At 41.1% G+C, this 23508-nt stretch overlaps 1 protein-coding gene across 1 annotated transcript; it reads right to left on the bottom strand.

Moving 5' to 3' along the window:
• Positions 1 to 1938: 1938 nt before the first annotated feature.
• Positions 1939 to 23033, bottom strand: kcnk2b (potassium channel, subfamily K, member 2b). Its single transcript, XM_061092047.1, has 6 exons — positions 22830 to 23033; positions 15228 to 15345; positions 9742 to 9902; positions 6272 to 6458; positions 4113 to 4258; positions 1939 to 2283 (listed from the first exon to the last, which is right to left on the bottom strand). The coding sequence occupies exons 1-6, from the start codon at positions 23016 to 23018 to the stop codon at positions 1939 to 1941; spliced, it is 1146 nt and encodes a 381-aa protein (XP_060948030.1). The 5' UTR covers positions 23019 to 23033.
• Positions 23034 to 23508: the final 475 nt, after the last annotated feature.

Here is a 23508-nt window from a genome sequence, read left to right as displayed (position 1 = left end):
GCTGATGCTCGGAAGCAAAATGTAAAAAACCCATGAAGTCAAGTTTACACCCTATACCCCATAAATTAAAGACACTTGGTATAAAGTAGACTTGGTTTGCCACATGAAATACTGTCTTGCGAGATGCAATGAATTTAAAATGTGCTTCATAATGCTACAAACTGAAAACAGCTTTATCAGATGTATTGAATATTCCAGCACATTATGCTGCATGAAAGCACTGAATAAGCACTGGAAAAATCAAAACCATTCAGCTGGCAGAAAACACAACCTTGCATAAGAGCATCAAATGCAATCCGGCTTTTCAGAAAAACCTTGAATACCAAACATAAGACCAACTTAATGCGTAAAACTCTACATGTAGATGTAGATATAATGAATCAGAGTGAGATTCTTGCCGTTTTCATGATCTTTATCAACACAAATTCAGCAGCAGAGGAATTTATTCAAACCAGTTCCTCTATTTCCATCTAATGCCAATCGAAGACATCTATAGTGTTGATAATTGAGTCACCGTATATGTACATATATACATACACATATATACAGACCTATATATACACACATATATATATACACACATATATATATATTCAGACATACAGTATATATAAACATATATACAGACATACAGTATATATACATATATACACGTATATACACACATATATATACACATACAGTAAATAAAGGTGTTTGATGGCGTACATTCAGTATTGGCACGATATAATGGATCTCAGTGGTAATACCAAACTCCCTCCATCATGAAAAGCAGGAAGGTAAAGAGATGCTTCACAGCCCCACAGCTTCATGATACATGCATGCATGAAAAAAAAGAAAGTGTTTACCCACCATACACTGAGCAGTGGGTTAAATTTCAATTTCTAAAAAACCCACAGGACAGGAAATCTTTAGAATAACCAAAAAGCACTCCTGATCCCTTTGATGAGGCTGGAGACCTCTCGTATCCGTCTGTCAGAAAAGCAGGATCACTACTTTGGTTTGGGGAAGAATGGGGTTCGATCAGTGAGCCCGGCACCGTGTGGTTAACATAACTACCTCAGCACATCAAGACTGGCAGTAAATACACACCGGCAAGACAGAGAAGCCACAGTTCATCTGATTTCAAGATGATCAAACAAATTTCCCTTCTTCTTTATACCGTTTTCCCCCATGAAAGCTCCTACTTTATTACTGCTGTGCTCACATCTAACAAGTATGAGTGGACGGACAAAGTCTTTCATGCATCACCATCCTCACATGTTCAGTGTGGTTTTCAGTAAGGCACGAGCGGATTATTCCTTAGGGTGAAAAGCTGAATGTCAGTCGTGAAGGAGCGAGAACGTCAACATTCATCTCTGCAGTGAGGGCAGACTGACAAGGCATATCAATTCATACTGTCAGAAGAATTGTAAACTTAAATAAAATGAAAAGAACAAGCCACGATCGGATGGGTCCTCTTTATCTGATGCAGATTTCAGGGCCACTGGAAATTGAACAGGAGATGAGCACACGTGTGTCTATTGCTTTTCTAAGTTGGGTGAATGTGTTTGTGTTTACGAGCGACACGAGAAGATGAAGAAGTTCAGTGTGTGGCGACCTCAATATGGGCTTTAAATACCTTCCTGCTCAGAGAAGACGGTGAAACTCCAGACAAGAACACGCTTTGGATTTGTGGATCATGTTGTCATAGATGTTGGACTCCATTGAATGAATGGAACCTCTGAAACTCTACCGCACCCAGTAGGATTTTGTTTGTGAGTATTAAAAACGCACATGAAGGTACGGAGGACGACGATGGGTCTGTTTTTGAGTCACTCTCAAGGATTTCAATCAATTGTTGGAGCCAATTCAGCCGATGAACACGCACGGTACCTTACCACCGCAAGTGTGTATTGTGCATTCCACTCTATCTGAATCTCATTTTTACTCTGCTCCTCAATTGAGATTTTCGATGATGGCGATCTCCCGCCGGTCGGCGTAGTCCGGGCTGAGGCCGTTTAGGTAGAGGTTGCCGTTCCTGGTGTGGGCCCCCGAGACAGGGCTGAGTGAGAGAGTCAAGTTGGGGTAACCCTCTCTGTCCTCGCACAGGCTTGCCGACAGCGTCCTCTTGCCAGGGGTCAGTTCCTGGTTGATGCCCAGCTCCGATGACAGCTTGCGCTTGATGGACGCCGCACGCTGGAACTTGTCATAGATGTCAACGCTGAGCCGCCGCCGGGTCTCTTTGAACTCTGCCGACACATTCGCCGTCCACTCGGCTGCGTGAGCCCGAAACTCCCCGACCTGCGGAGAGAAGACTGAACATCAATGCCTGCAGGTTGTTGTCTGAGCAGCACTTGTGTTAAAGTTCAGTTTGGTGCCAACTGATTTTCAAGAAATGACGAGCAGTGGGTTTCCTGGAAATAGAAAAGCCTGAGGTGTGTTGTAGAAAACCTGTCAGTTTACTGTTGAGCACATCAAATAGTGCAGGGTTCACTAACAGGCGGATCGTCATCAGGGTGTGGACCCAGATGCTGTCCTATTCAAAACCGCAATTAATTATTAAGATTTGTCAAATTTTTGACAGCATTTCTACTTTAAAGGGACAGTTCACTGAAAAATGAATGAAATGCACTCATTATCTACTCAGCACCGCACGATCATGTCTGCTAGCTTAGTAACTTCCCGTGGACTTTTTTAAAATTACCTTCTCTCGAGTCGAATGTTAATATCTGGGCTTGTGGACACCACACGAGCAGAATGGAGGCATGTTATGTTTTTTCAGTTGTTTTATTACATCTGAAGCGTAGGTCACCATTGACTTCAGTTGTATTGGATTCTGCTGCAACAAAGTTTACCCCGAGACTCCAGAAGTGTTTTTGTGACCTCAGCACTTCACCTTGCCTTAATCAGCATAGTGGTGAGTAGATAACGAGTGAATTAAAATGTTTCAGTGAACTCTCTGTTTAACTGATGCAGCTTTTCAAGCCTTCGACACTGATCTAACAGGGAATCAGGGAAAAGTTAAAATAAAAGTAAATTGCTCTAAAAAGAGAAAGGTAGACAGTTTTTAATTTATTTATATTCTAAGAACTTATTTTAAATTTTCTACTTAACATAAAAAAAGAGTTCATGTGAGATCTGACAAGGAATGTAATAACATATTATTGCATTATACTTTCATTAATTTAATACTCAGATGTTGACAACACACAGATACATCCAATATTTCAATAGACATCGCACTAAATCATAACGCCAGTCACATTTGGCTCTGGACCTTTGCCTGAGAACATTTTCAGGAATTTTAATTGAAATCTCCTGAAAATACTGGTATGTTAATATCACATTCTTAACCACCAGTTATGACAAGATAGATATTTTGATATTACAGACTTCGGCCTGACGATATTTTCAGGAATTTTAATTGAATACCAAATAAAACATATCCATCCATAAACAGTTATGTGCACAAAGAGACTAAAAGCAATCTGAGGCCATAGAGGTGGTGAAGACATATTTTTTTTTGTCCGTGTAGAATAAAGGATCCGAACAATAGTGCTGTTGTCTTTTTGGTGAATAATGAGCCACCACACATGCACAAAATCCTTGTCTCTATTTTCTAAGGCATTCGATGATGGCAGACAGAATAGGTTCATGGAAAAGAATAACCCCACTGCGAACAGCTGACCAATAATTGATTCAGTCTTGTGAACATCCATTTATTTGACCAGAGGAATGTTTAACAGCCTTCAGCCACGTCTCAGCTGCTCTTCGATTAGCGAAGCCCATGAAAGAACTCTCTAGTTTCATTAATTATTTTTGGTGAATTGTCATCCATCACAAAGGCCAGTACAGACGTGGAAATTTAAGTATTGAATAAAAATAGAAATTAATTAACAGAGGATGTTTTTGGAACTGAATCTATTAGGTATAATTAGTTGTTAGATGTCTGGCTTTAAGTGTATGCCTTAGAATTAATTGGGAATAAGTCTCTAAAGTTATTATATACAGTGTGTAAGATACACGAGTTACAAAAAGCTACTGGCTACATACATGTATAATATTAAACTATGAGCTACATGTATAATATTGAAGCTACATACATGTATAATATGAACAGCATCGCGTACCTCCTCCTTAGTTTTCTTGGAGATGACCCGGAACCAGTCCCCGATCATACTGAGCACGGCGGCAAAGTAGGCCAGGCCCACCAGGATCCAGAACCACACCACAGGCTTGTAGTAGTCCAGGTACTCTGGATTTTTCTCTGAGGCCCCTGCAGAAACCAAGACGTCACATCATCCATCAAAAAAGCATGTGTTCAGTGTTACTGATTAAACGATGTCAAACTGGGAGAAAGAACGAAGACAAGGAGATTTGAAAAAAGGCTTGACAGATACAGTTGGGTCAGTGGAAACTAGAATTACTGTTCTATGCCCCCGCCAACCAGTGGAGTTTCAGTGTTCATATTTCAACATAACTTTTTTTCCAGATTTATTCAGTGTCTGTGACCTTTGGCCACCGAAATATAATCACTTTATCTTTGAGTCCAAGTGACAACTGATCGAAAGTTGAAGAAATTCCCTCAAGTTGGTGTTATATCACATTCAACCTTGTACTATCGACCACTGAAAACTAATCAGCTAATCAGTGAGTCCAAGTGAACATGTGTACTTTGTGTGTAATTTGAAAGAATTCCCTTGAGATGCTCCTGAGATATTACATCCAGAAGGCAAAACATTAATTGAGAGCTCATAGGGACCTTTGACCACCAAATTCCAATCAATTCATCATTGAGTCAGAGTAAATATTTTGACCAAATTAAAAGAAATTCCCTCAAGGGATTCTTGAGATATCATGTTCACGGCGGACGACCGTAACCAAAACAATTTCACCTGCCCAGAGGCATAACAATACAGGTCTTTCCATGGTTAGCCTTTGTATCCCCCTATTTCCAGTCATATCTTTCTACTGTGTGCCTGGGTAAGACCGTTTTGTACGGATAGAAAAATACATACACTGTTGAATAAAACATTCTGAGATATATGTATACATTTAGGTTTATATGGTCAATTTCGAGAGATTGTCAGGGGAGAAATTTGTCCTCAAAGTTAAAAGCTCCCTGAGGCGTGTTTGATCATTAGCAATGGTTTGTGCGAGTAGGTCCTTGTTTTGTTTGTACTGATTCACACCCATTTCAGGCTTCTCTGTGATATTTAGATAAAACGACTTGGGAAAAGATATAGATTTTTGCGTCCATACTGCATCTACCGAAAAATATGTAAATCAGTCCTTTCCAGGTGCAAACATAACCTTTTGTGTGTTTAAATGTCGTCTCGTCACTTCCCACGCTCGGTACCGATGGATCGATTCTTAAAATATCAGCAGGGATTAAGCAGCACCGGCCGCCTGCTCACTGTGCGGTTAGATAACCACCCATCACAGCACCAGTTCACCTAACAGGTCCGGGCTGATGAATATACTCCAACTACCTGGGTTGGCAGAGCTGCCGTTTTCTAATCTATAATCATTAGGTCTGCTCTGGATAATTTAATCTAGCTGTTTTTCCCCCCATCTGCCTCTCTTGTTGTCGCCTGGAAACCAGACCGGTCGGTGAACTCGTATGCATTTGCTCACGCACATGGGTCCGCCCCCCCCCCCCCCCCCCCCTCGGCCCCTTTTAGACAGATTCCCATCCATCCTGAGACAGGCCCGGACCAATCACAACCATTAATCTAAAGTGGAGCAGGTTCAACACGATGACTGATCTGCCTTATTAAATCAAATGGACGGTAATTTTAAGATTAAACCGCTGCATTAACCGTGCTTGTTGCTGCATCACATGTTTTGTTACTGTGTCGTTGCGGGTCCAGCTGATTGGGTCCTGGGGGGGGGGGTCAGCAATCATTAACGGCGGCTTGGAAATTGAAAATGAAATGTGATTTGGTCTGGAGATGCCTGGCTCTCTCAGCCATTGAGTTCAAACAGGTCAGGTCAAGCTAAAACTAACCGCTCGCTCACAGCACGCACACACACACGCACACGCACGCACGCACGCACACATACACACACTTTTTTTTTAAATAATGTTTTCTTGTTGAGCGAGATGAGACAATTATTATTAGAAACTATTTGCCTGGGATGACTGTGGTCGTTTCATCATTTTGACAAACATCTGTTGAGTCAGACTCAGTCAACCTGAAATCACTCAGCTATAAAAACACACACACAGATGAAAGACGGCCTGCATGTGAATACGAAGGGCAGAAAATCAAATGACCCTTTTCACCGGCCACGAAGTCCCCGAAGCCGATGGTGGTGAGGGTGATGACCACGAAGTAGATGGACTCCAGCGTGCTCCAACCCTCGATGTGCTTGAAGATGACGGCCGGCAGCGCCACGAAGATGAGGCACCCGAACAGGATGAAGAGCAGCGTGGAGAAGACGCGGATCTTGGTCTGGCTGACTTTCCATTTCTGTGGGGAAATGGAAAATAAACTTTTTACCAATTAGCACGAGAGAGACGAGGGGAATGCTCGGAAGGAATTCACCCGCTCGTCTGTGCTACCTCGCAATGTGGCAGAAATCTCTTTCGTATTTCGTTTAAATAGCATTGGCCTAATGAACGTCATGAACATTTTCCTGTTTGATCAACAGGTCTCGCTGATTTCTTTGTAGCCCACGACCTGCACTCTCTGCATTTCCCTCTGATTTTCCTACATGATTTTCTTTGCGATTCCTCCCACCTCCATCTAGGAACACATTCAATCCCTTTTCTAACGTCTCAAACCTCCAGCTGTCAAGTTAATTTCACACAACTTTCTCGCCCACCCAAGCTGCACATGACTTGCCACGTGTTAGCTGGAATATCAAAGAACTGGGATATTTCACAAGCAGTCATAGTAGCATGTATACCAGTGGATGCATCGCAGCTACAGTCTGTGCTTCCAACTGTAACTGTGATGATTTTCATTAGAGGTGACGCCTGCACTCCCTCTTTCTCATCACATATTCGGCACTTACTGTGCTCTGTGTGCTGCCGCTCCCTCTGCTGCCCTTCCACTTGAGGTGACTGCTTTCAGCTGGTTCCCCGTGTCTCCTGCCCCCCCCCCCCCCACCCCCCCCCCCAGTTATGAGAGTTATGTAAGCCTGGTGCTTCCGAGGGGGGGGAAGCACGGGAGAGCAGACAGGCCTCAGAGCACCAAGTCTGTGATGTGTAATGTCCTCGCTGCACGGCGGAGTAGAAAACAGCAGCGTACAGTTTACAGGAGCAGATGAAGTGAAGAGTAAACAGTGATGTTTTCCAAAGGGACTAATGAGGTGGAATGTCAGGCGGTGTCTTCACTGCACAGATTTCAGCAACTGCTACAGCTAATCAATTTCCGTTGTTCAAACAAGCTGCCAACCTCTCAGCTCGTCCCCCGGGAGGGCCGCCACGGAGCCAACGAGGAAACAGTCGTAGTGTTGAGTTTTTATTTGGTTTCAGTCGGCCGTTTCCTGAGTCATTGCTGCCGTCTCGAGACTTTGGGCCATTGCAACAAAGCTACAAAAGCTATAATGGAAATTAACCTGGGTACGATAACGGAATGGTGAAGGGATTCTCATCTTTTGTTGCCCAGGTGTCATTGCTGAGTGGGTCCACATCATCACTTTACGTAAAGATGGACGACGCGTTTCTTCCTCCCTAAGCCCAAATATCCTGAATACGAATGCAGCCATGTTGCACCGATGCCGCTGTTTGTTGCATGAGTGTGTGCCGTTGCAAATCAGAGGATGGAGGCGCGGTTTCGAGGGTCCCATCGATTTAATTAGAAAAGAGACGGAGGTCTGAGTCAGCCAACACTTTATAATTCACATTCTGTTCTAAGCAAAAATGAAAACTAAAGAAGGAACAAACGAAAATGAAAAGACACAATAGGCTGTACATAGACACACACACAGATCCATCACTGCTTCACTGCCTTTCATCTCCAAACTCATAATCATGTGCAGCTATAAAAAGCACACAGGGCGAATACAGGTCCATGTCCTGGTAAGCAAAACCGATACCCGCGCCAATCACAAGTCACTCTTAGCTGTCAATCATGCGATGCAATCAGTCTTTGAAGCATCAAATAACTAACTTTAACCAAACTTTAAAGAATATTTGAACAAACATCATAAATTACAACTGTGACTACTCTGTATACGAAGAGACAGAGTTTACGACCTATACTGCAGCCAGCCACCAGGAGGCGACTGAGACACTCTGGCTTCACTTTTGGGGATTTGTAATGTCTTCCATCTTTATAAACAGCACAGTCTATGGTTCAGCTCTGTGGCCGCCGGGTCCACTGACGTCAGATTTAACAAGGAAACATGAGATAATTTCCCCTCATTTTTACATTTTACACATTATTAAAACTAATTTGCAACAGCCCTGATAACCCACTGCGACCTGCAGGTGTCAACAGCTACTCACCATGTCATTAACATGTACGTGCGACTGTTAGAATCCTTCATCATATAGCTGAATAATCAGTTTTTCCACCCTTTTGAGTTGCCTGCTGCTTTATAGGAATCCATTCAAACCACTTCACAGCCACACTCGACAGTGTTATATTCAGAAACTAATTATAGTGTCGCAGTGTTCACGAATCTGTGTTCTGACGACTCTCAAATCAACTGTAACTGCTCCCAAAAGCCGACATGCATTTATCTTGTTTGTCCCCCGGTACCGAGGATGTAAATTCCTTTAATAGCTTGATAATAATGATCTTTTCTTTTTGCATTTATAGGATCTCAACCTAAGTCTTTAACAATTCCTTTAAAAGTGTCTTTACGGTCTAAAAGCTTGTTTTTTCTTCTACAGCATGTTCTCTACACTGTTTCCATCCATCTATATGGAAAAGGTTAGTAATGATTACGTGATTTATTATCAACCCTCCATAAAAAATGTACAATTAGCTGCACTGTCGATTTCATAAATGATTTAGTTAATTAAACAGCAGAGGTGATCCTGGTAAAGTAGCAACGAAGAAAAAACAAATATCAGCTTATACCTCAGAGTCTTCTGCACATGGTCGACTTTTTGGTGGTTGATGCTTCTTGATTGCCACTGCTCCTGTCAGATAGTGGACTTGTGCACAAGCATTTGATTGCATTGGTTTTTCAGGAGAAGCCAAATCACCATCGATGACCCAGACTCTCCTGCACAGTCCATTGACACTCAGACTGAATACTGGGGCCTTCTCACTGTACTGTACGTACTTATATGTTATATTATATATACATTATTTTAGAGTGATGCATAGATCTCTCTCTGTGTGTGCGTGTGTGCATTTCACTGCCATAAACAGATGTTCATGTGTAAGTTCGGTTAAAAAAGGCAGAAAGAGGAAAAGCTGATTTTTGAATATAAAATAACTTGTTTACTGAACTGAGAGCCCACTACTGAAAAAAAAATGCCGTTATTACATTTTTCTGTCCTGGGCTCTGTTGACATGGCAACTCAATAAAAAAAATAAATAAAATGCATTTCCTTTCCACATGGTGAAATACCAACTGCTGAAATCGGAGTTGACCACTAATCTTGCTCTGCAGGGCTTAAGATCATCCACTACGCAGCCGTAACCTTGATAAATGGCTATCGCAGCAATTTATGGAAAGGTCTCCGAACACGATTTTACAGCTGCCCTCGCCCCACCTGGTTGTAAAAGGATCTGATTACAACAGCTCATAAAACACAGGTAAACACTCAGAGGCGACAAGAGGTCTCACCACTATCATCTTCTCCACTTTGGCGATGCCCTTCCCAAAAATGGTCCCCAACTGGTCGCCCACGCCAGCCAATAGGAATCCAAACAGGGGGATCCCCAGCAGAGCGTAGATTATACAGAAGATCCGACCTCCTTCTGTGTGAGGAGAGATGTTCCCAAACCCTGAGAGGAAGACAGATAATTAATCCAGTGGGCAAATTTATTTATTTATAAATGCATAGTTCTTTATTTACTTCAAATCTGTGTCCTAACGTTATCCCATCCTCCCCCCAACCCAGGGTCACACAAGTAGAACGATTACAAAGACGATTATAGAAGTAAACATACAAATATACATATACACATAGAGATCGAGATAATGATATGTAATATATATATGTATAAATAAGCAATGCTAAGAAGTTTTATGTTGTAGTACAATCCAACAAATGTAAAGTGAAATAGTTGCAAAGGACAATTTCTACATTTTGGGTATTTGAGAACATTTTATTTTTATAACGGGTCTATCACTAATCAGGTTTGTGGTTCAAGTCCCTGGTATATTGAAGTATTCTTAGGCAAGATGCTGAGCCCCAAACATCTGGGACAACAGGGTGTGAACGAGTGAATGTGACCTCTGGTAGATAACAGTAGAAATAAATGTAGACAATATAATGCAGTCCATTTACCTGGTGATTTACTTGAATGCATAAATCTGTTTGACGTTGCAAATATCTCCAGTGAATGCTGCGTTTCTCTGCAGAAGCAAATTTGTGGGTTTGTGATTTAGTTGCTGTCTCTTTGAGAAGGAAAGTGTTTTTCTATCCATTTGAATTTTTATTGTCTTATTTTTCTTTCTTTGCATGTTAAACACCCTTCAGTTCTTCTTGTTTTGGACTTTTCCTTGAGAAAAGAGAGGCAGCTTTGTTTACTCTACAAGTGCAAGGAAGTTTTGCTAGTGTCTTATGTCAAAGCAGTGAAGGACAGTTCTCGGAATTGTGGTCCTTTCCAGAGTATATACATATATTTTTACTGGCAGCTGTGGCTCAGGAGGAAAAGAGGTTCGTCCACAGCTCCTTCAGTAAGCATTCACAAGTGTCCTTGGGCAAGATACTGAACCCTAATCAACCCTGACGGCTGTGCCGACAATGGGTGAAAAGTGTGTGATAGTGAAATCAAAGTGTTGTATGAGTGAGTGTGTGTGTGTGTGTGTGTGTGTGTGTGTGTGTGTGTGTGTGTGTGTGTGTGTGTGTGTGTGTGTGTGTGTGTGTGTGTGTGTGTGTGTGTGTGTGTGTGTGTGTGAGAATGGGTGAATGTGACTTGTACTGTAGAGTGGTCGATAAGAGCGGAAATGTGCCATGTAAATACTATTATTTTACCATTAATGTATATTATAATTTCATCCAAGCTGGGAGAAGATGATACGAGTTAAAACTCAACACCTCACAAAGCTGGTCTGTGAATACGTCAATCTAAAAACAGCTTTGAGGAATTTCATTAGAAAAGAGACAGAGGTCTGAGTCAGCCAACACTTTTTAATTCACATTCTGTTCTAAGCAAAAATTAAAACTAAAGAAGGAACAAACGAAAATGAAAAGACACAATAGGCTGTACATAGACACCCACACAGATCCATCACTGCTTCACTGCCTTTCATCTCCAAACCCATAATCATGTGCAGCTATAAAAAGCACACAGGGCGAAGACAGGTCCATGTCCTGGAAAGCAAAACACAGGACCTATACCTCACTGTACATAAACCTGACTGCATGAGCTGTATTATTTAACGTTTCACAAGGCATCTGAATTACGAAGTCCTTCCACTTCTCCTTCTTGTTGCAGTCATCAGTCTGAGGACAGGAGCTGCAGGCGGCCTCCTAATGACCTCGGAGTCTCACTCTGCAGTGAGGTGACACTAAATGTGAGAAGAATCGTAAATCAAGTCACACTAATTTCTGGACTCGATCGATAGCACACAGGATTCCTGATTATTTGTCTTAACACCTCCAGCTGTCTCTGCATAACAAAATGTAGAATCAGAAGCTGCACTGAATTATATAACAATATCAGTGATGAAAAGCAACTTACAAACACCAAAAGTATAATTTTCACACGATGTAGAATAAATGTGGTATTCATTAGGGGACATTTATCTCGTTTGAATTCGATTAGGAAAAAAATGTATTGTCCTATTCTGCTATAATATTAATGATAAAGTAAAACAGCCTTAAATGAACATTAGGTATGAAAACATGTGCAGTGAAAAAATGGGGGAAAGTACAGATTTGTTTAAAAATGCATGAGAATACTGTATATGGACTGAAGATTCAAGTGTAAACTCTGGAGAAAATAACTTTTTTTTACCACCTGCAATGTTAAAATAAAACCTGGCTGCACTGTCCAAGTGGGACAGTTTTATAAAAGTGAGTTATAATCATTATTCCGTAGAAACTGTTTTTGATCTATAAACTGTGGGGAATGTGATTTTCAACAGGAATTGCTGAGACATAACTCAGGGGTACAACATGATGAAGTGCAGTGAGTAACTTTTACAGCCAGCAGGAGGGAGGGAGAGAGACAGGAGTGGCAATGAGTTGTGAGTTATTGCAGTTCATTGTCAGGTAAAAGCGGGGGGGATACCTTGGCCAAGACCCAACAGTCCCTTGAATTCAATTAAGACGCACTAAATACCAACGCCTTATAGATACCAGTCCAATAAATATGCCTGAATCGTCAAGATCCATTAATTATTTCCGGGGAAACTGGAAAATATTTTCTTAAACGCCCCAAATCACAATGTTAAGAATCTTTCGTAGAATCTGCTTGAATCCACCAAGAGTCAAGAAACGTGCAGAAATCTGTACTTTTGCTTTTCCACCTGAATTTAGTTAACCCCTGTGAATAGAAGCAAACTGACATTATTGTGTTGGTCAATGATCACTGTCAAGGAATTTGCACAAAGACTTCAGGAATCTGTTCTGTGAAATGTGATTTTTTTGTTCCGGCGAAGCATCAGCTGCAGAACATTTTGTACTGAACGGACAAAATTATGGTGATTACACAGAGACGGCACTTAAAGGATATGCTGTGTATGCTAACGAGCTGTTTTCCATTACCGTGCACTTTCACTTTGCAACCTTTGCCTTGATGACTGAGTTTAACACAGAGTACAATATGGCTGAGAGCTGTGTTGTCTTTTTTAGATAAACTGCCGCAGTGCACATTATGAGAAAACATCATCACTGTATGTTCAGTCACTCCTCAGTTCAGTAAATCTGCCTTATGTCGAGAACAAGATATAAAACACAGCAGCACCTGTGAACAACAGAAAGTGCATTTGTTGATTCTCAGGTGAGAGATGTTATGATATCGAAACCAGCATAAATGTCTCAGAAAACACAGTCATAAGTATATAAGTGTCTTTCAGATAAAGCTACAATTTAATTTCCCGTAGAAATCATTTCTTTGTTGCTCCAAAACAGCAGCTAACTACAATGTAATCAATGAGGCAATATTTCACGATGGAAAGTTCTCCAAGAAACATCAAAAATACTTCAGTTTCTGGTTTTATAAAGGAATTAATCATCATGTATTTCTACATTCATAAATGTATTTGGTTTTTTTCTTCACTTGCTTTTCAAAGGGTTTAACCTGAGCCAGGCTTTACAACAATATCATCACTTTCATACAGGGTTAGTAGTACAGAAGTTAAAATACACTCTGCCTTCACGTGATTGCTTAAAGATGATATATTTTATTCCAAACCTCTTACATTTTGCCTTTGCCAATTAATCTCTTACTGGCGAGCAAAGGAACAAGCACAGAGTTAATGCAGCGCAGCAAATTGTAGGAATGTGGAAATGTTTTTTGGGGCTTGGCAAGTTCAAAATCAGAACATTTAAAAAAAGTAAGTAGACACATTTTCCAACCAGAGAGTAAAGTCCTAAATTCATAAAAGAAGGTATTACATTTAACAAGTGGAGGCTGAGCTCTGACAGGATGCTGGAGATGTGAAATGGAGCCCAGCAGCCCTCTTAAAACACACACCAATTTGTCAAGGTCTGATTGGAAGAGCCAGAGGAGCTGTCAGACAGGCCGTGTGTGTGTGTGTGTGTGTGTGTGTGAGAGAGAGATCGGTGAGCTCTTGCAGCTGGATGTGACAGAGTGAGTAATTGTGTAAAAAGGAGCATGGAGAAGAAGTCCTTAAGACTGAATAAGGACAGGACCCTCACGATCATATTCAAATTATAGTGTCAGATCCCTTCAAGCTTCAGTTCCTGTTCAATGTAACAGTCTCAGAGAAACACCTGTCTCACTGCTGCCTCATCTTCCACATTGACTCTATATGAACAGAATATTAGTCTATGTATCCAGTTATCATCGTTACCGCCACCAAGCAGGTTGTTTCTCTCAGTCTGTCAGTGGAATTACTCAAAAACTACTAAACCAATTTCCATGACACATTGAGGAGGGGTGGATCAGGAATGGGCGGATCTTGCCTGATCGATAACACACAGAGAAAGCAAGCTGGCCTTGGGAGAAGGGTGCACTCTTCAAAGCCCCTCTGGTTAGCATCCTCTCTACAGTGGAGCAGCCGTTCTATAACCTGTCTGTTTGCAGCTTTCTTGCTGAAACTGTAAAAGTGAACTGCAGTAATCGAGTCACGGCAACTTAAAACCGACCGGTGAACCAGGAAGCTGCGCTGTTCACCTGTGTATTCAAAATTCGGTGAGCCTTGACTCAGAAGTCAGAACTCGAACTGGAGAATCGACTGACATCGTTATCGACCACTTCACTTACGCTGCTAAGTCCCAGCCTCTGCTATTGGGTGCATATTTTTTTATTCAAATTGAATAGTACTGAACATATATAGTGTACAAATCCCACTAAATTCACCAATGCGCTTCACTGGGCTCTTAGTAATACACACGCCAAGTGTGAAGCTGATAAGAAGATTTCGAGAGATATTTCTTTGGACGGACAGAGATTTATGGAATTTTCAAGTCTCTGAATCTTACTAAATCTTAGCAACTCACCATTGAGACACATTTCAGGAGTAATAAGAAATAAATGTTTCCCTTTCAGTGGATAAAGCTTCCCAAGGTGTTTAAACTAACATGTCTCAAACTCGCTCTTTAGTCAGTGTGTCTTTGGCTGAGCCAGACACTTGGACCTTTACGTTCCTGTTTGCAAGTCTGGGTATTTGGCCAGACACATACTTGAATTCTTTCAGAAGAAATTATTTTTGTATTGTTGCTGAGAACTATATTTCCAGACAGTTTTTGTTAAAGCAGTAGCAAGTGCAAAGCAACGTGTTGACGCGAGTGAAATATAGTCTCCTGGTGTAATAAGGGAGCAATCTGTAAAATAAGTGTGTGATTTTGTTATGCCAGAGGTATGTCATGTCAATAATACCCTGTGTCCCCACAACAAGTGTTATCAGGAGTCTAGGAAGAGATTAGGAAGAGAAAGGAGTTGCTCAAAAGTAAGAAATTGCTTTTTTCTTACCGATGGTGGTGATAACAGTTCCAGCAAAGAAGAAAGAGGAACTGAGGTCCCAGAGGCTCGTCTGATTGGATGGATTTCCCGATGGGTTCACACCCGCTCGAACTGCAGAAACCACTTGCTGGAACAGAAAAGAAAAGAGACCAAAGAAAAAGTTAGCGCACAGTCTGTCTCTCAGAGGGACGGTGATGTAAGGCTGAAGGAACATGAGAAAACCAGCGGTGGGCATCCAATTTTCTTAGGGAATAAGAGTCAGCCAAGAAACATATCCAACCAAAACCAATTAAGATCTGTGAGAAACAATGAGGAGAATATTTCACCTTCAGAAAATGCAAGAGATATTTTACATACCAGTTTTATTCTTACTGGCTCAAATTTGGGATGTTTAAAATGTACAGAGTTGTTAACATTTGCATATTTTATCTGTTTAAACAAAAGTCACATTTAAGGCTGAACTTAATCCACAGGGTCAAGGATCCTGATTTTATTTACAAAATTCGGATAGTCAACGAACACCCACATATTTGGACATGCACCATTTATATTCATGCCACTCAGGTGATGCACAGGGAAATGACAACTGCATCAGTCTGAAGCCTGCAAAGGCACTAGTGTCACACTTGGTGCTCTTTGGTTCCAGATGGATGAGGCCACATAGGTTTGCATGAGTTTGCATAAGACAGCATTGTGTTAACCCTCTGGAATCTACAATAACACCAACATCAAATATAATATGTCAAAGTGGAACTGTTGAGTCATATAGAAATTGTTGCATAGACAGAAAAAGACACCAAACACTGGCCGAGCAAAGATTTTCTTGTGATGTTCTGTCATTTTAGTTTGTTAATTTTCACTCTCTTTGGGTTTTCTGTTTCCTGTTTTACTTTGTAGTCTCGTGTTCCTTGTGTGTTGTCTCTGTCTTCACTTCCTGTCGGTGATTATCATCCTCAGTCCTCATGTGTTTCACCTGTGTCTAATTGCCCCTGCCTTTCCCCTTTGTATTTAAGCCTCTGTGTTCCCCTTGGTCCCTTGTCGGGTTTTACTCGTTTCTACACGTCGTCATTTTATGGTTTGTCTGTTCTGCTGTCTCGTCAGCTTTCCTGTCCTGGATCCTTCGTGTTTTCCGTGCGCCTTGTCGCTGGATTTTGATCCTCGGGTTCCGGTACCTTTCTTTATAACCTCTGCATCCTGGGTCCACCTCTCCCTCAACAAACCGTGACATTTATTATACAAAGACAAAATCCAAAGCATTGAAAAACAGACAAAACAACCCAGGACTACTTTTTTAGCAATGACCTTGAAGGGTATTTTTACAAGCATGAAAAACCAGAGGTACGCACATGACCAGAGAGGAGTAAAGCCAACAGCTGGAGGCAGCACACCCCACTGCACAGACTCTCACGCCCACTGACACCTAAACACAGACATAAGGAGCTGAGGCTCAGACGCACACTGGAGGATCAGCATCTAGATTATTGTACTGCAGCATTCAAAACAAATGTTCTGCTGTAACACCACTAATAATGATTCCTTGACTAAATTTGAACCACAAGCGTAACACGGCTTCTCCATGTGTTAAAGGGTTTTGCATTATTGAAATAAAACAAGCAGGTTAGTAGAGTTGCGTTTGCCAAAAAACCTGAGGCGCTCCTGAGCCCACGAGCCTCGTCTCTTCAGTAGAGTGAAAATAGAGAAACTTTTTGCCCCCGATGTGCTGCTTATCCCACACAAAAAATGTAAACTTGAAATGCCTCGGTTTGTGATAGGATTGTTTAAATAATGTGAAGAAATTATATTTATTGGCACCTCTTGATATCTGCAGTCAATTGTAAAGTTCTCTCTGTCTCACCACACATCAATATGGATTCAGTTTTAGGTTTATAGTTTCACACACGCTCACATCAGCATCACAGGTTTTGGTCACATTATTTGACAAACACAAGTAGTCATGTTTGGTTCAAAATCTTGTTTATTGATGTATTTTTGACAATACATTGTGTTCGCACATTTTGGGTACTCTGTTTTGTCCTTATTTGATGTATAAGTTCAGTTTCCTTAGTTGTTGAGTTACCGTGAATGCTGCACCCGTCCTACTTCCTGGTTTGGCCAAAAAATGTGACTGAGGGTGGAGCCTGATTAAATGCAGAGGCCCAGTAAAATGAACAAGACCAAGTGTTGCATCAGCATGGGGGGTAATGGGGTTTCTTTGTATGAAGTTTTATTTTGTTTCTAATTTGTTTCCCCCCTCATCGTTTCCTGATGGTCCGATCAGCCAGTTTATATGTCTCCCCCTTGGGCTGATTTGTCAGGTCAGTTGTTTGGAGGCCTCTTTAAATGAGCCCAGTTATCTACTTAATTAGCTTTTTTATTTGGTCACTACTTTGCATTTTGGTATTTCTGAGTGAACCATATCCAATCTTTTAAAAAGCAGCCTTGTGCTGATCAGTCCATCCTGAAAAAATTAGACAAATCACATCATGATGGTGATTGAAACATGTTCACATCTATATGAAACGTACTGGTACAAACAAAGAGTATTTATACCTCAAAACTTAGCATTTTTTTTATAATTATGAAAAATAAATAATGAAGAGGGGTGGTTGATTTTCAGCATGATATTACATATAAAACGTCAAATGCCTTTTTTTGACGTTGGTCCACCTCAATGACCCACTGTCTGAAAAATGCTATGAATTTTGAGTGGTATATCTTCCCAAGAGGCAATATGTACTGTGCTAGAGTTAAAACCCATGAGCATTAGATGGTCAATTTCCCTGAATGTTGTGTTAGCCGGCTCTCACTGGGGCTTTTCAGCTCACTCAGTGCAGTTCCACTGCAGAAAGACAAAGGGGGTTTGTGCGAGTGGATTCTCAGTATCACTACTGAGAGGAAAGCTCAGATCTCAGAGGAACAGCAGCACTGAGATTATGCAGAGGAATACTTCACTGGACTAGAGCTTTTATTCCCCTCGGTATATGTGGGATATTTTTTCCCACTCGAGACCAGTAAAAAAAAGGTTTTGGTTCTAGTGTGCTTTAAAACCTGCATCTGCAATATTTGTATTTAATATCAATAGACCTGCAAGAGCAGAGAATATATAATAATGATGTGGTAACACTACACACAGTCCTCTTGAGCTGGAGTCTGTGCACACACACACACACACACACACACCCACACTTTATGGCCACTGCGATATCAGGCAGTGTTTTGCAATGATCCATCTTCCTTGGTGAAACTGGGAGAGCTCTCATTAACCTATGACTGTTGAGCGTGATAAGGCCGAACAGGTCGAGTGTGTAAATGGACGAATAATGGACTGGAAACCGAGGGAGCACCCCCCCCCCCCCGATGTAATGACACAAGGTGATCGTGACATGATGGGTCAATAGGTGGAGAGATAAAGGCTGATGCGGTTGAACAGTGTGATGTTTTAATCTGTGTCGCTTCCCTGCACAAGCTAACACAAGCAAAAAGAACAGTGTGTAGGGTGCAGAGGTTGGTGTCTTTCCAACAAAGCGTCTTCTAGTCCACTGTTTTAGTTTTATGGTTTACAACTTTTACCCTCATTTGACATTGTTAAGCTTTTAAAACACATCACTGTTGCATAATTTATGTCCACACTACTTCAGAGTTTTCAAGCGTGTGAAACAGAGAAGCTTGGATAGCCTACTGGCCCCAATTTAGTCTGGAAACTCTGAGACTGTGTTGTGGTATGGATGGTCAGAAAACAGATGTTTGGAAACCATGAAGCGAAATCTCTTCCTGATTGGTCATTATTCGTCAGGACTCAACGACCAGTTCTCAAATGCTTCACCGAACGTATTCGTATAATTTAGCCTTATGGAAAAGCAAACAAATATTTTTTCTTCAGGGTTGTTGGAGACCAAAATATAGCTAAAAGGCTCACAGACATGATGTTGGATGTGTAAAGAGGCAAGTCATGTTTTAAAAAGTCTTATTCTTATATGTTAGTTGTAAAATATCACTGTTCACTTTGTAGATATTGTTAATGGTTTTGCAATAGATTTCTCTAATATTCCAATAGCTACTGGCATGAGTAAAAAAGGTCCATACTAATTGAGACCCCCAAAGGACAAAACTGATTAACTTTGACACGGAGGAACTAAATATATCCACAGATAAAAGGTATGTTTTGTACCAAGGTGAATTATTTTATAATTAAGCATGTTTGTTGTCAGTTCCATTTCTCATAATTCCCAAATACAATAAAGGAGACAGTTCAAAGATAGACTTCTGAAACCCTGGCTCCAATCTATCTCTGAAATAATCATGGCTCAGTCAGCCCCTTTGTTTTCCAGCCAAAGCAGCCATATTAATTCAGCGGTTTGGCACAGAGTTGCATGCAAACCAACCACGGCCAAAAGAAATGATAAGACAGGATAATTTGACGACCACGTTGGCTGTGGCCAAGCTGAGCACAACAAACATGGACAGATGGAATCGTCTGCACTTTTTGACATCACTCACTTCTTTTTTAAATTACTCCTTTGAGAGGACATCTCTAAATAATACTCTGCTGTACTGGATTTTGATCAGCAAGAGAATACAAAGGATGGTGTGTGTGTGTGTGTGTTTGTATAAATAATTAAGAAACAGTGAGTGGGGGGACACAATAGAAGAAGAACAGAAGAGAAGTAGTTCGGTCAAGCTTTTGCCTAGAAAAACCCCAAAGACAGCAGTTTCTTTGTTAGTATTGTTCTTTTAAAAACATGCTCATAAGCCTAATACCTAATGACATTAAGGCAACATTATGTTCTCCACTGCTGTTATTTTTGCAGAGAGAGCCTGTGTATAGTGTTTTTTTCTTTCTTTCCGGAATCTGTAATGACACAATCTGATTCAGCAGAAAGGTCATTAACAGAAGGAGTGGAGGAGAGGACAGAGGACAGTTTGCACTCATTGTTATGGGTCTTACAAGGACACAAACACACTTTCGGCCATCTGTTTCAGAGCAGATGATATCCTTGAATATAATTAGACAAAAAGTAGAGAGATTGAAATAGAGCTGATGTTAGTCGGAAAATAGACGAGTACTCACAGCACAGTGTCCTCAAAACACCTGAGATTCTCAAATTAAAGTCAGGAAAATGGTTTTGTGAGCTATTGCAGTGATTAACCAGGTGAACTAAAACATTTGACTAGTTGGCAAATCAGGATTCTATAGCGCAAGCCCCACCCCAAAAGTCCCAGTGCTTTCTTATGCCTTGAGCGAGGACTTTGTGTGGGGTAAAAAGAAAGAGAAAGTTCCTGTTCGGAAGTATCTAAATGCAATCCTACCTCAGGAACTTTCCCTGTAACTGGACACTGGTCCATGCATTGGAAACACACAGTTCCTGCAAAGGTTCCCAGTTCCTGGGGAAAGCTCCTGCGGTGGAAACACAGACAGATATCGTTATCCCTGGAGCTGCGGTGCAAGTGTTGCTAAAAAAGAAAGTGGTGCAGTAAACAAAGAGCACTGGTCTTTATAACCAAGGACTCAGCTGCTGATACTGTTACTGCCTCCAACTCAATTAATATCTGCCATGTAAAATGTTTGCACCACCAGCTGAAGCGATGGAAAGCATTATGGGAACTGTGCTATTCCAATTAAAGCGCTGCCAAGGGTAACAAAAAAGATAACGTATGATTATAGTATCAAATAATGGAAAGAATAATGGGCAGCATGAGCATGTGTATTATTTGCTGTAGTTCCTCACAAAAAACGTTGTTATGCTGTTTTAAGGAAATTAACCAATGGATTTAAAAAGGGTTTGGATTCAAGAGACCATTAAATTCATCTGTCCAGAGATCCAAAGTCATTAAGTCCCCTCTGACATGAGAACATTATCTTACAGTCAATCTGATCTCAGGACAGAAATCTACACCATCTTCTAACATAAACTCAGCCTCTCAAAGATTAATCCCATCTCAATCAAAAACAGCCCACATACATAGACTTAATAGTATGCAATTAAAAGCACACAATAGTGGGGGTCAGTTTTAACATGTTCACAATCTACATGAGCTTATTTCATTGAATGTCATCCCAGTGGACAAGAGTGAAGTAACACAGAGAAAACAGAGCTTTCACATCTAATTCAACCTCATACATCCAAAACTTCAGAAGACAACATGGATGTAAATATCAGTCTCATATCCAGGGAAATTAATAAATACATTTCAGTATAAAGGTGAATAACAGTTAGACAACAGTGAGCAAGAGGATGCTTTGGCACTGGGATGCAGATTGTGACTGGGAGGCCCCTTTGCTGCCAGAACAGATAAACCACCTGGATTTAAAGACCTTTTATCTCTGCCACATTAGAGCAGTAATCATCATCAACAAGTCTAACATGTCAACTGGAGTCCTCAGGAGGAAACGCTGCAAATCAAACCTGACAAGTTTGACTGGTGATGAGATCCAATAATCAATAAAGGAAAAGCCATTACACCAGTAGATCTCCTTCATTAGGAGACTCCTCTCTCATCTCTGATATTCATAGTGGAGTTTTATTCTTAGTTTTTCAATTGAAAATGACTTCATGTTGAAAGAATGGATTTCACGTTTCTGTTTTTAGATTCAGTGCGAGTTTATTTTAATCCAATTTGTTCATACGGTGCTGAAAGAGAGTCTATGACAGGTATTGTGATCAAACAGGAAGTGAGATGTCAAATCATGACAGGAAAAACACTTTCTTCTTCTTCTTTTTTTTTATGAAACCGCCTCCGGTACCACATAATAAATATGTATAAAGTCTTGTCTTTGATTCTTCAACAGAGTGAAAATCAGGCTGAAGCTTTGGCAGCACTTTACTCCCAGCAACTGTGTCCACAAGGCTCAGGGTTAGAGAGTGTAAAGCTGTCTACACACTGATTCTAACCTATTGTCTTCTCTTTGTCTTTCCGTGTAGAAAATTGAATAAAAACATAATAAATAGGAAACAGCAGAACTTATATCTCCGCCAAGGTCCATCAGTCCCCTAACATTCATTCAAGCTGCACCTTATTCCACACATCAGTCCACTCCCACATAGCTAAATAGTTTAGGCCCGGATCTCTCCCCCACTGTCTCCCTGTCATCCCGCTCATATACCACATGGAATGATGGAACTTGGGCGGCCAGAAAGTAAGACATAGCAATCCCGTATGTCAACCAAAGGTGCCATAGGTGGCCCTCCTTTGTTTTGTGCTGTTTGGGCCATATTCACGATTTTCCACATGGACCACTTTAGGTCCACAACCAGATTACACCTTGCAAGGAGCACCACATGTTTGCCGAAAAAGGGCCACATTTGCTTTTTTACAAATGGACCAATTTAGGTTCATGAAGATCCTTGACCGTGTGTCTTTATTACCTGGTAATGCTAAAGAAAGTGATTTAAATAAATCCAAGATCCGCTCGCTGATCCACAATATACTTATTGGCTTCTCTCCTGACCCAAACCGCTTCCTTCCGCCAAGTACTGTGGTAATCCATCAGTTTGCTTTTGTGTTATCTTTCTTCCAACAAACAAACGCGCAATGAAATGGACAGGGATGAAAACATAACCTACGGTATTTCGTCAATCATCCTTCAGAAGAGACATGAACACAATCACCTACCTTCACCAGATCCTCCAACTCGGAGGAGTTGACGCAGGCGTGCGTGGCCAGGAAGTCCAGTTTTTCTGCGAGAATGGCCAGTTTCTGGTAGCTCTCATGCGGCTTCTCAAGAGCCCGGAACACCGTCGCCCCGATTATCAGGTAGAGCACCACCAGGAAGAAGATCGCTGACACGGTTTTCCACCTCATGACTGTAATCCGGGTGTCGCACTCCTCCTCCGGAAGGTTCAGCACCACAGGATGGCCCGAGAAGGACAGGCGAGGCTTGGAGTTGTAGGCGGCAGAATTGGGGTCAAGAAGGTCAGGTGCAGCCACTGCAAGGACGGAACTGATTAATGTGGAATCGATTTATTTCCATAATAATAGACTCACTCATTCATCACCTCACTATGTTTTTTACCAAATCACTATTGTCTTGCCAGATTAATCACAGCAACCTTGTCACGGTCTCACAACGTTGCAGGAAAGAATAATTTGTCACTGTCAATTCTGATGAGAATTTTCTCGATTAATCAATTAACTGGTCTAAAGAGTATGGTGGAAAATCCCCTTAGCAGTTTCCAGTTTGTCCAACTTCCATTTCTGCTCTATTAAAGACAATACTTACATATATTGTGATTTAATAACTATCTAAAGGAAGTTGGTTCAGCACTGAATTTTAGTGCTTGATTATTACAAT

Source organism: Limanda limanda, chromosome 18 (genome assembly GCF_963576545.1).
Source record: "Limanda limanda chromosome 18, fLimLim1.1, whole genome shotgun sequence".
NCBI lineage: Eukaryota > Metazoa > Chordata > Actinopteri > Pleuronectiformes > Pleuronectidae > Limanda > Limanda limanda.
The sequence above is the reverse complement of the archived record's forward strand: the minus strand, read 5'-3'. Positions and strand labels throughout refer to the sequence as shown.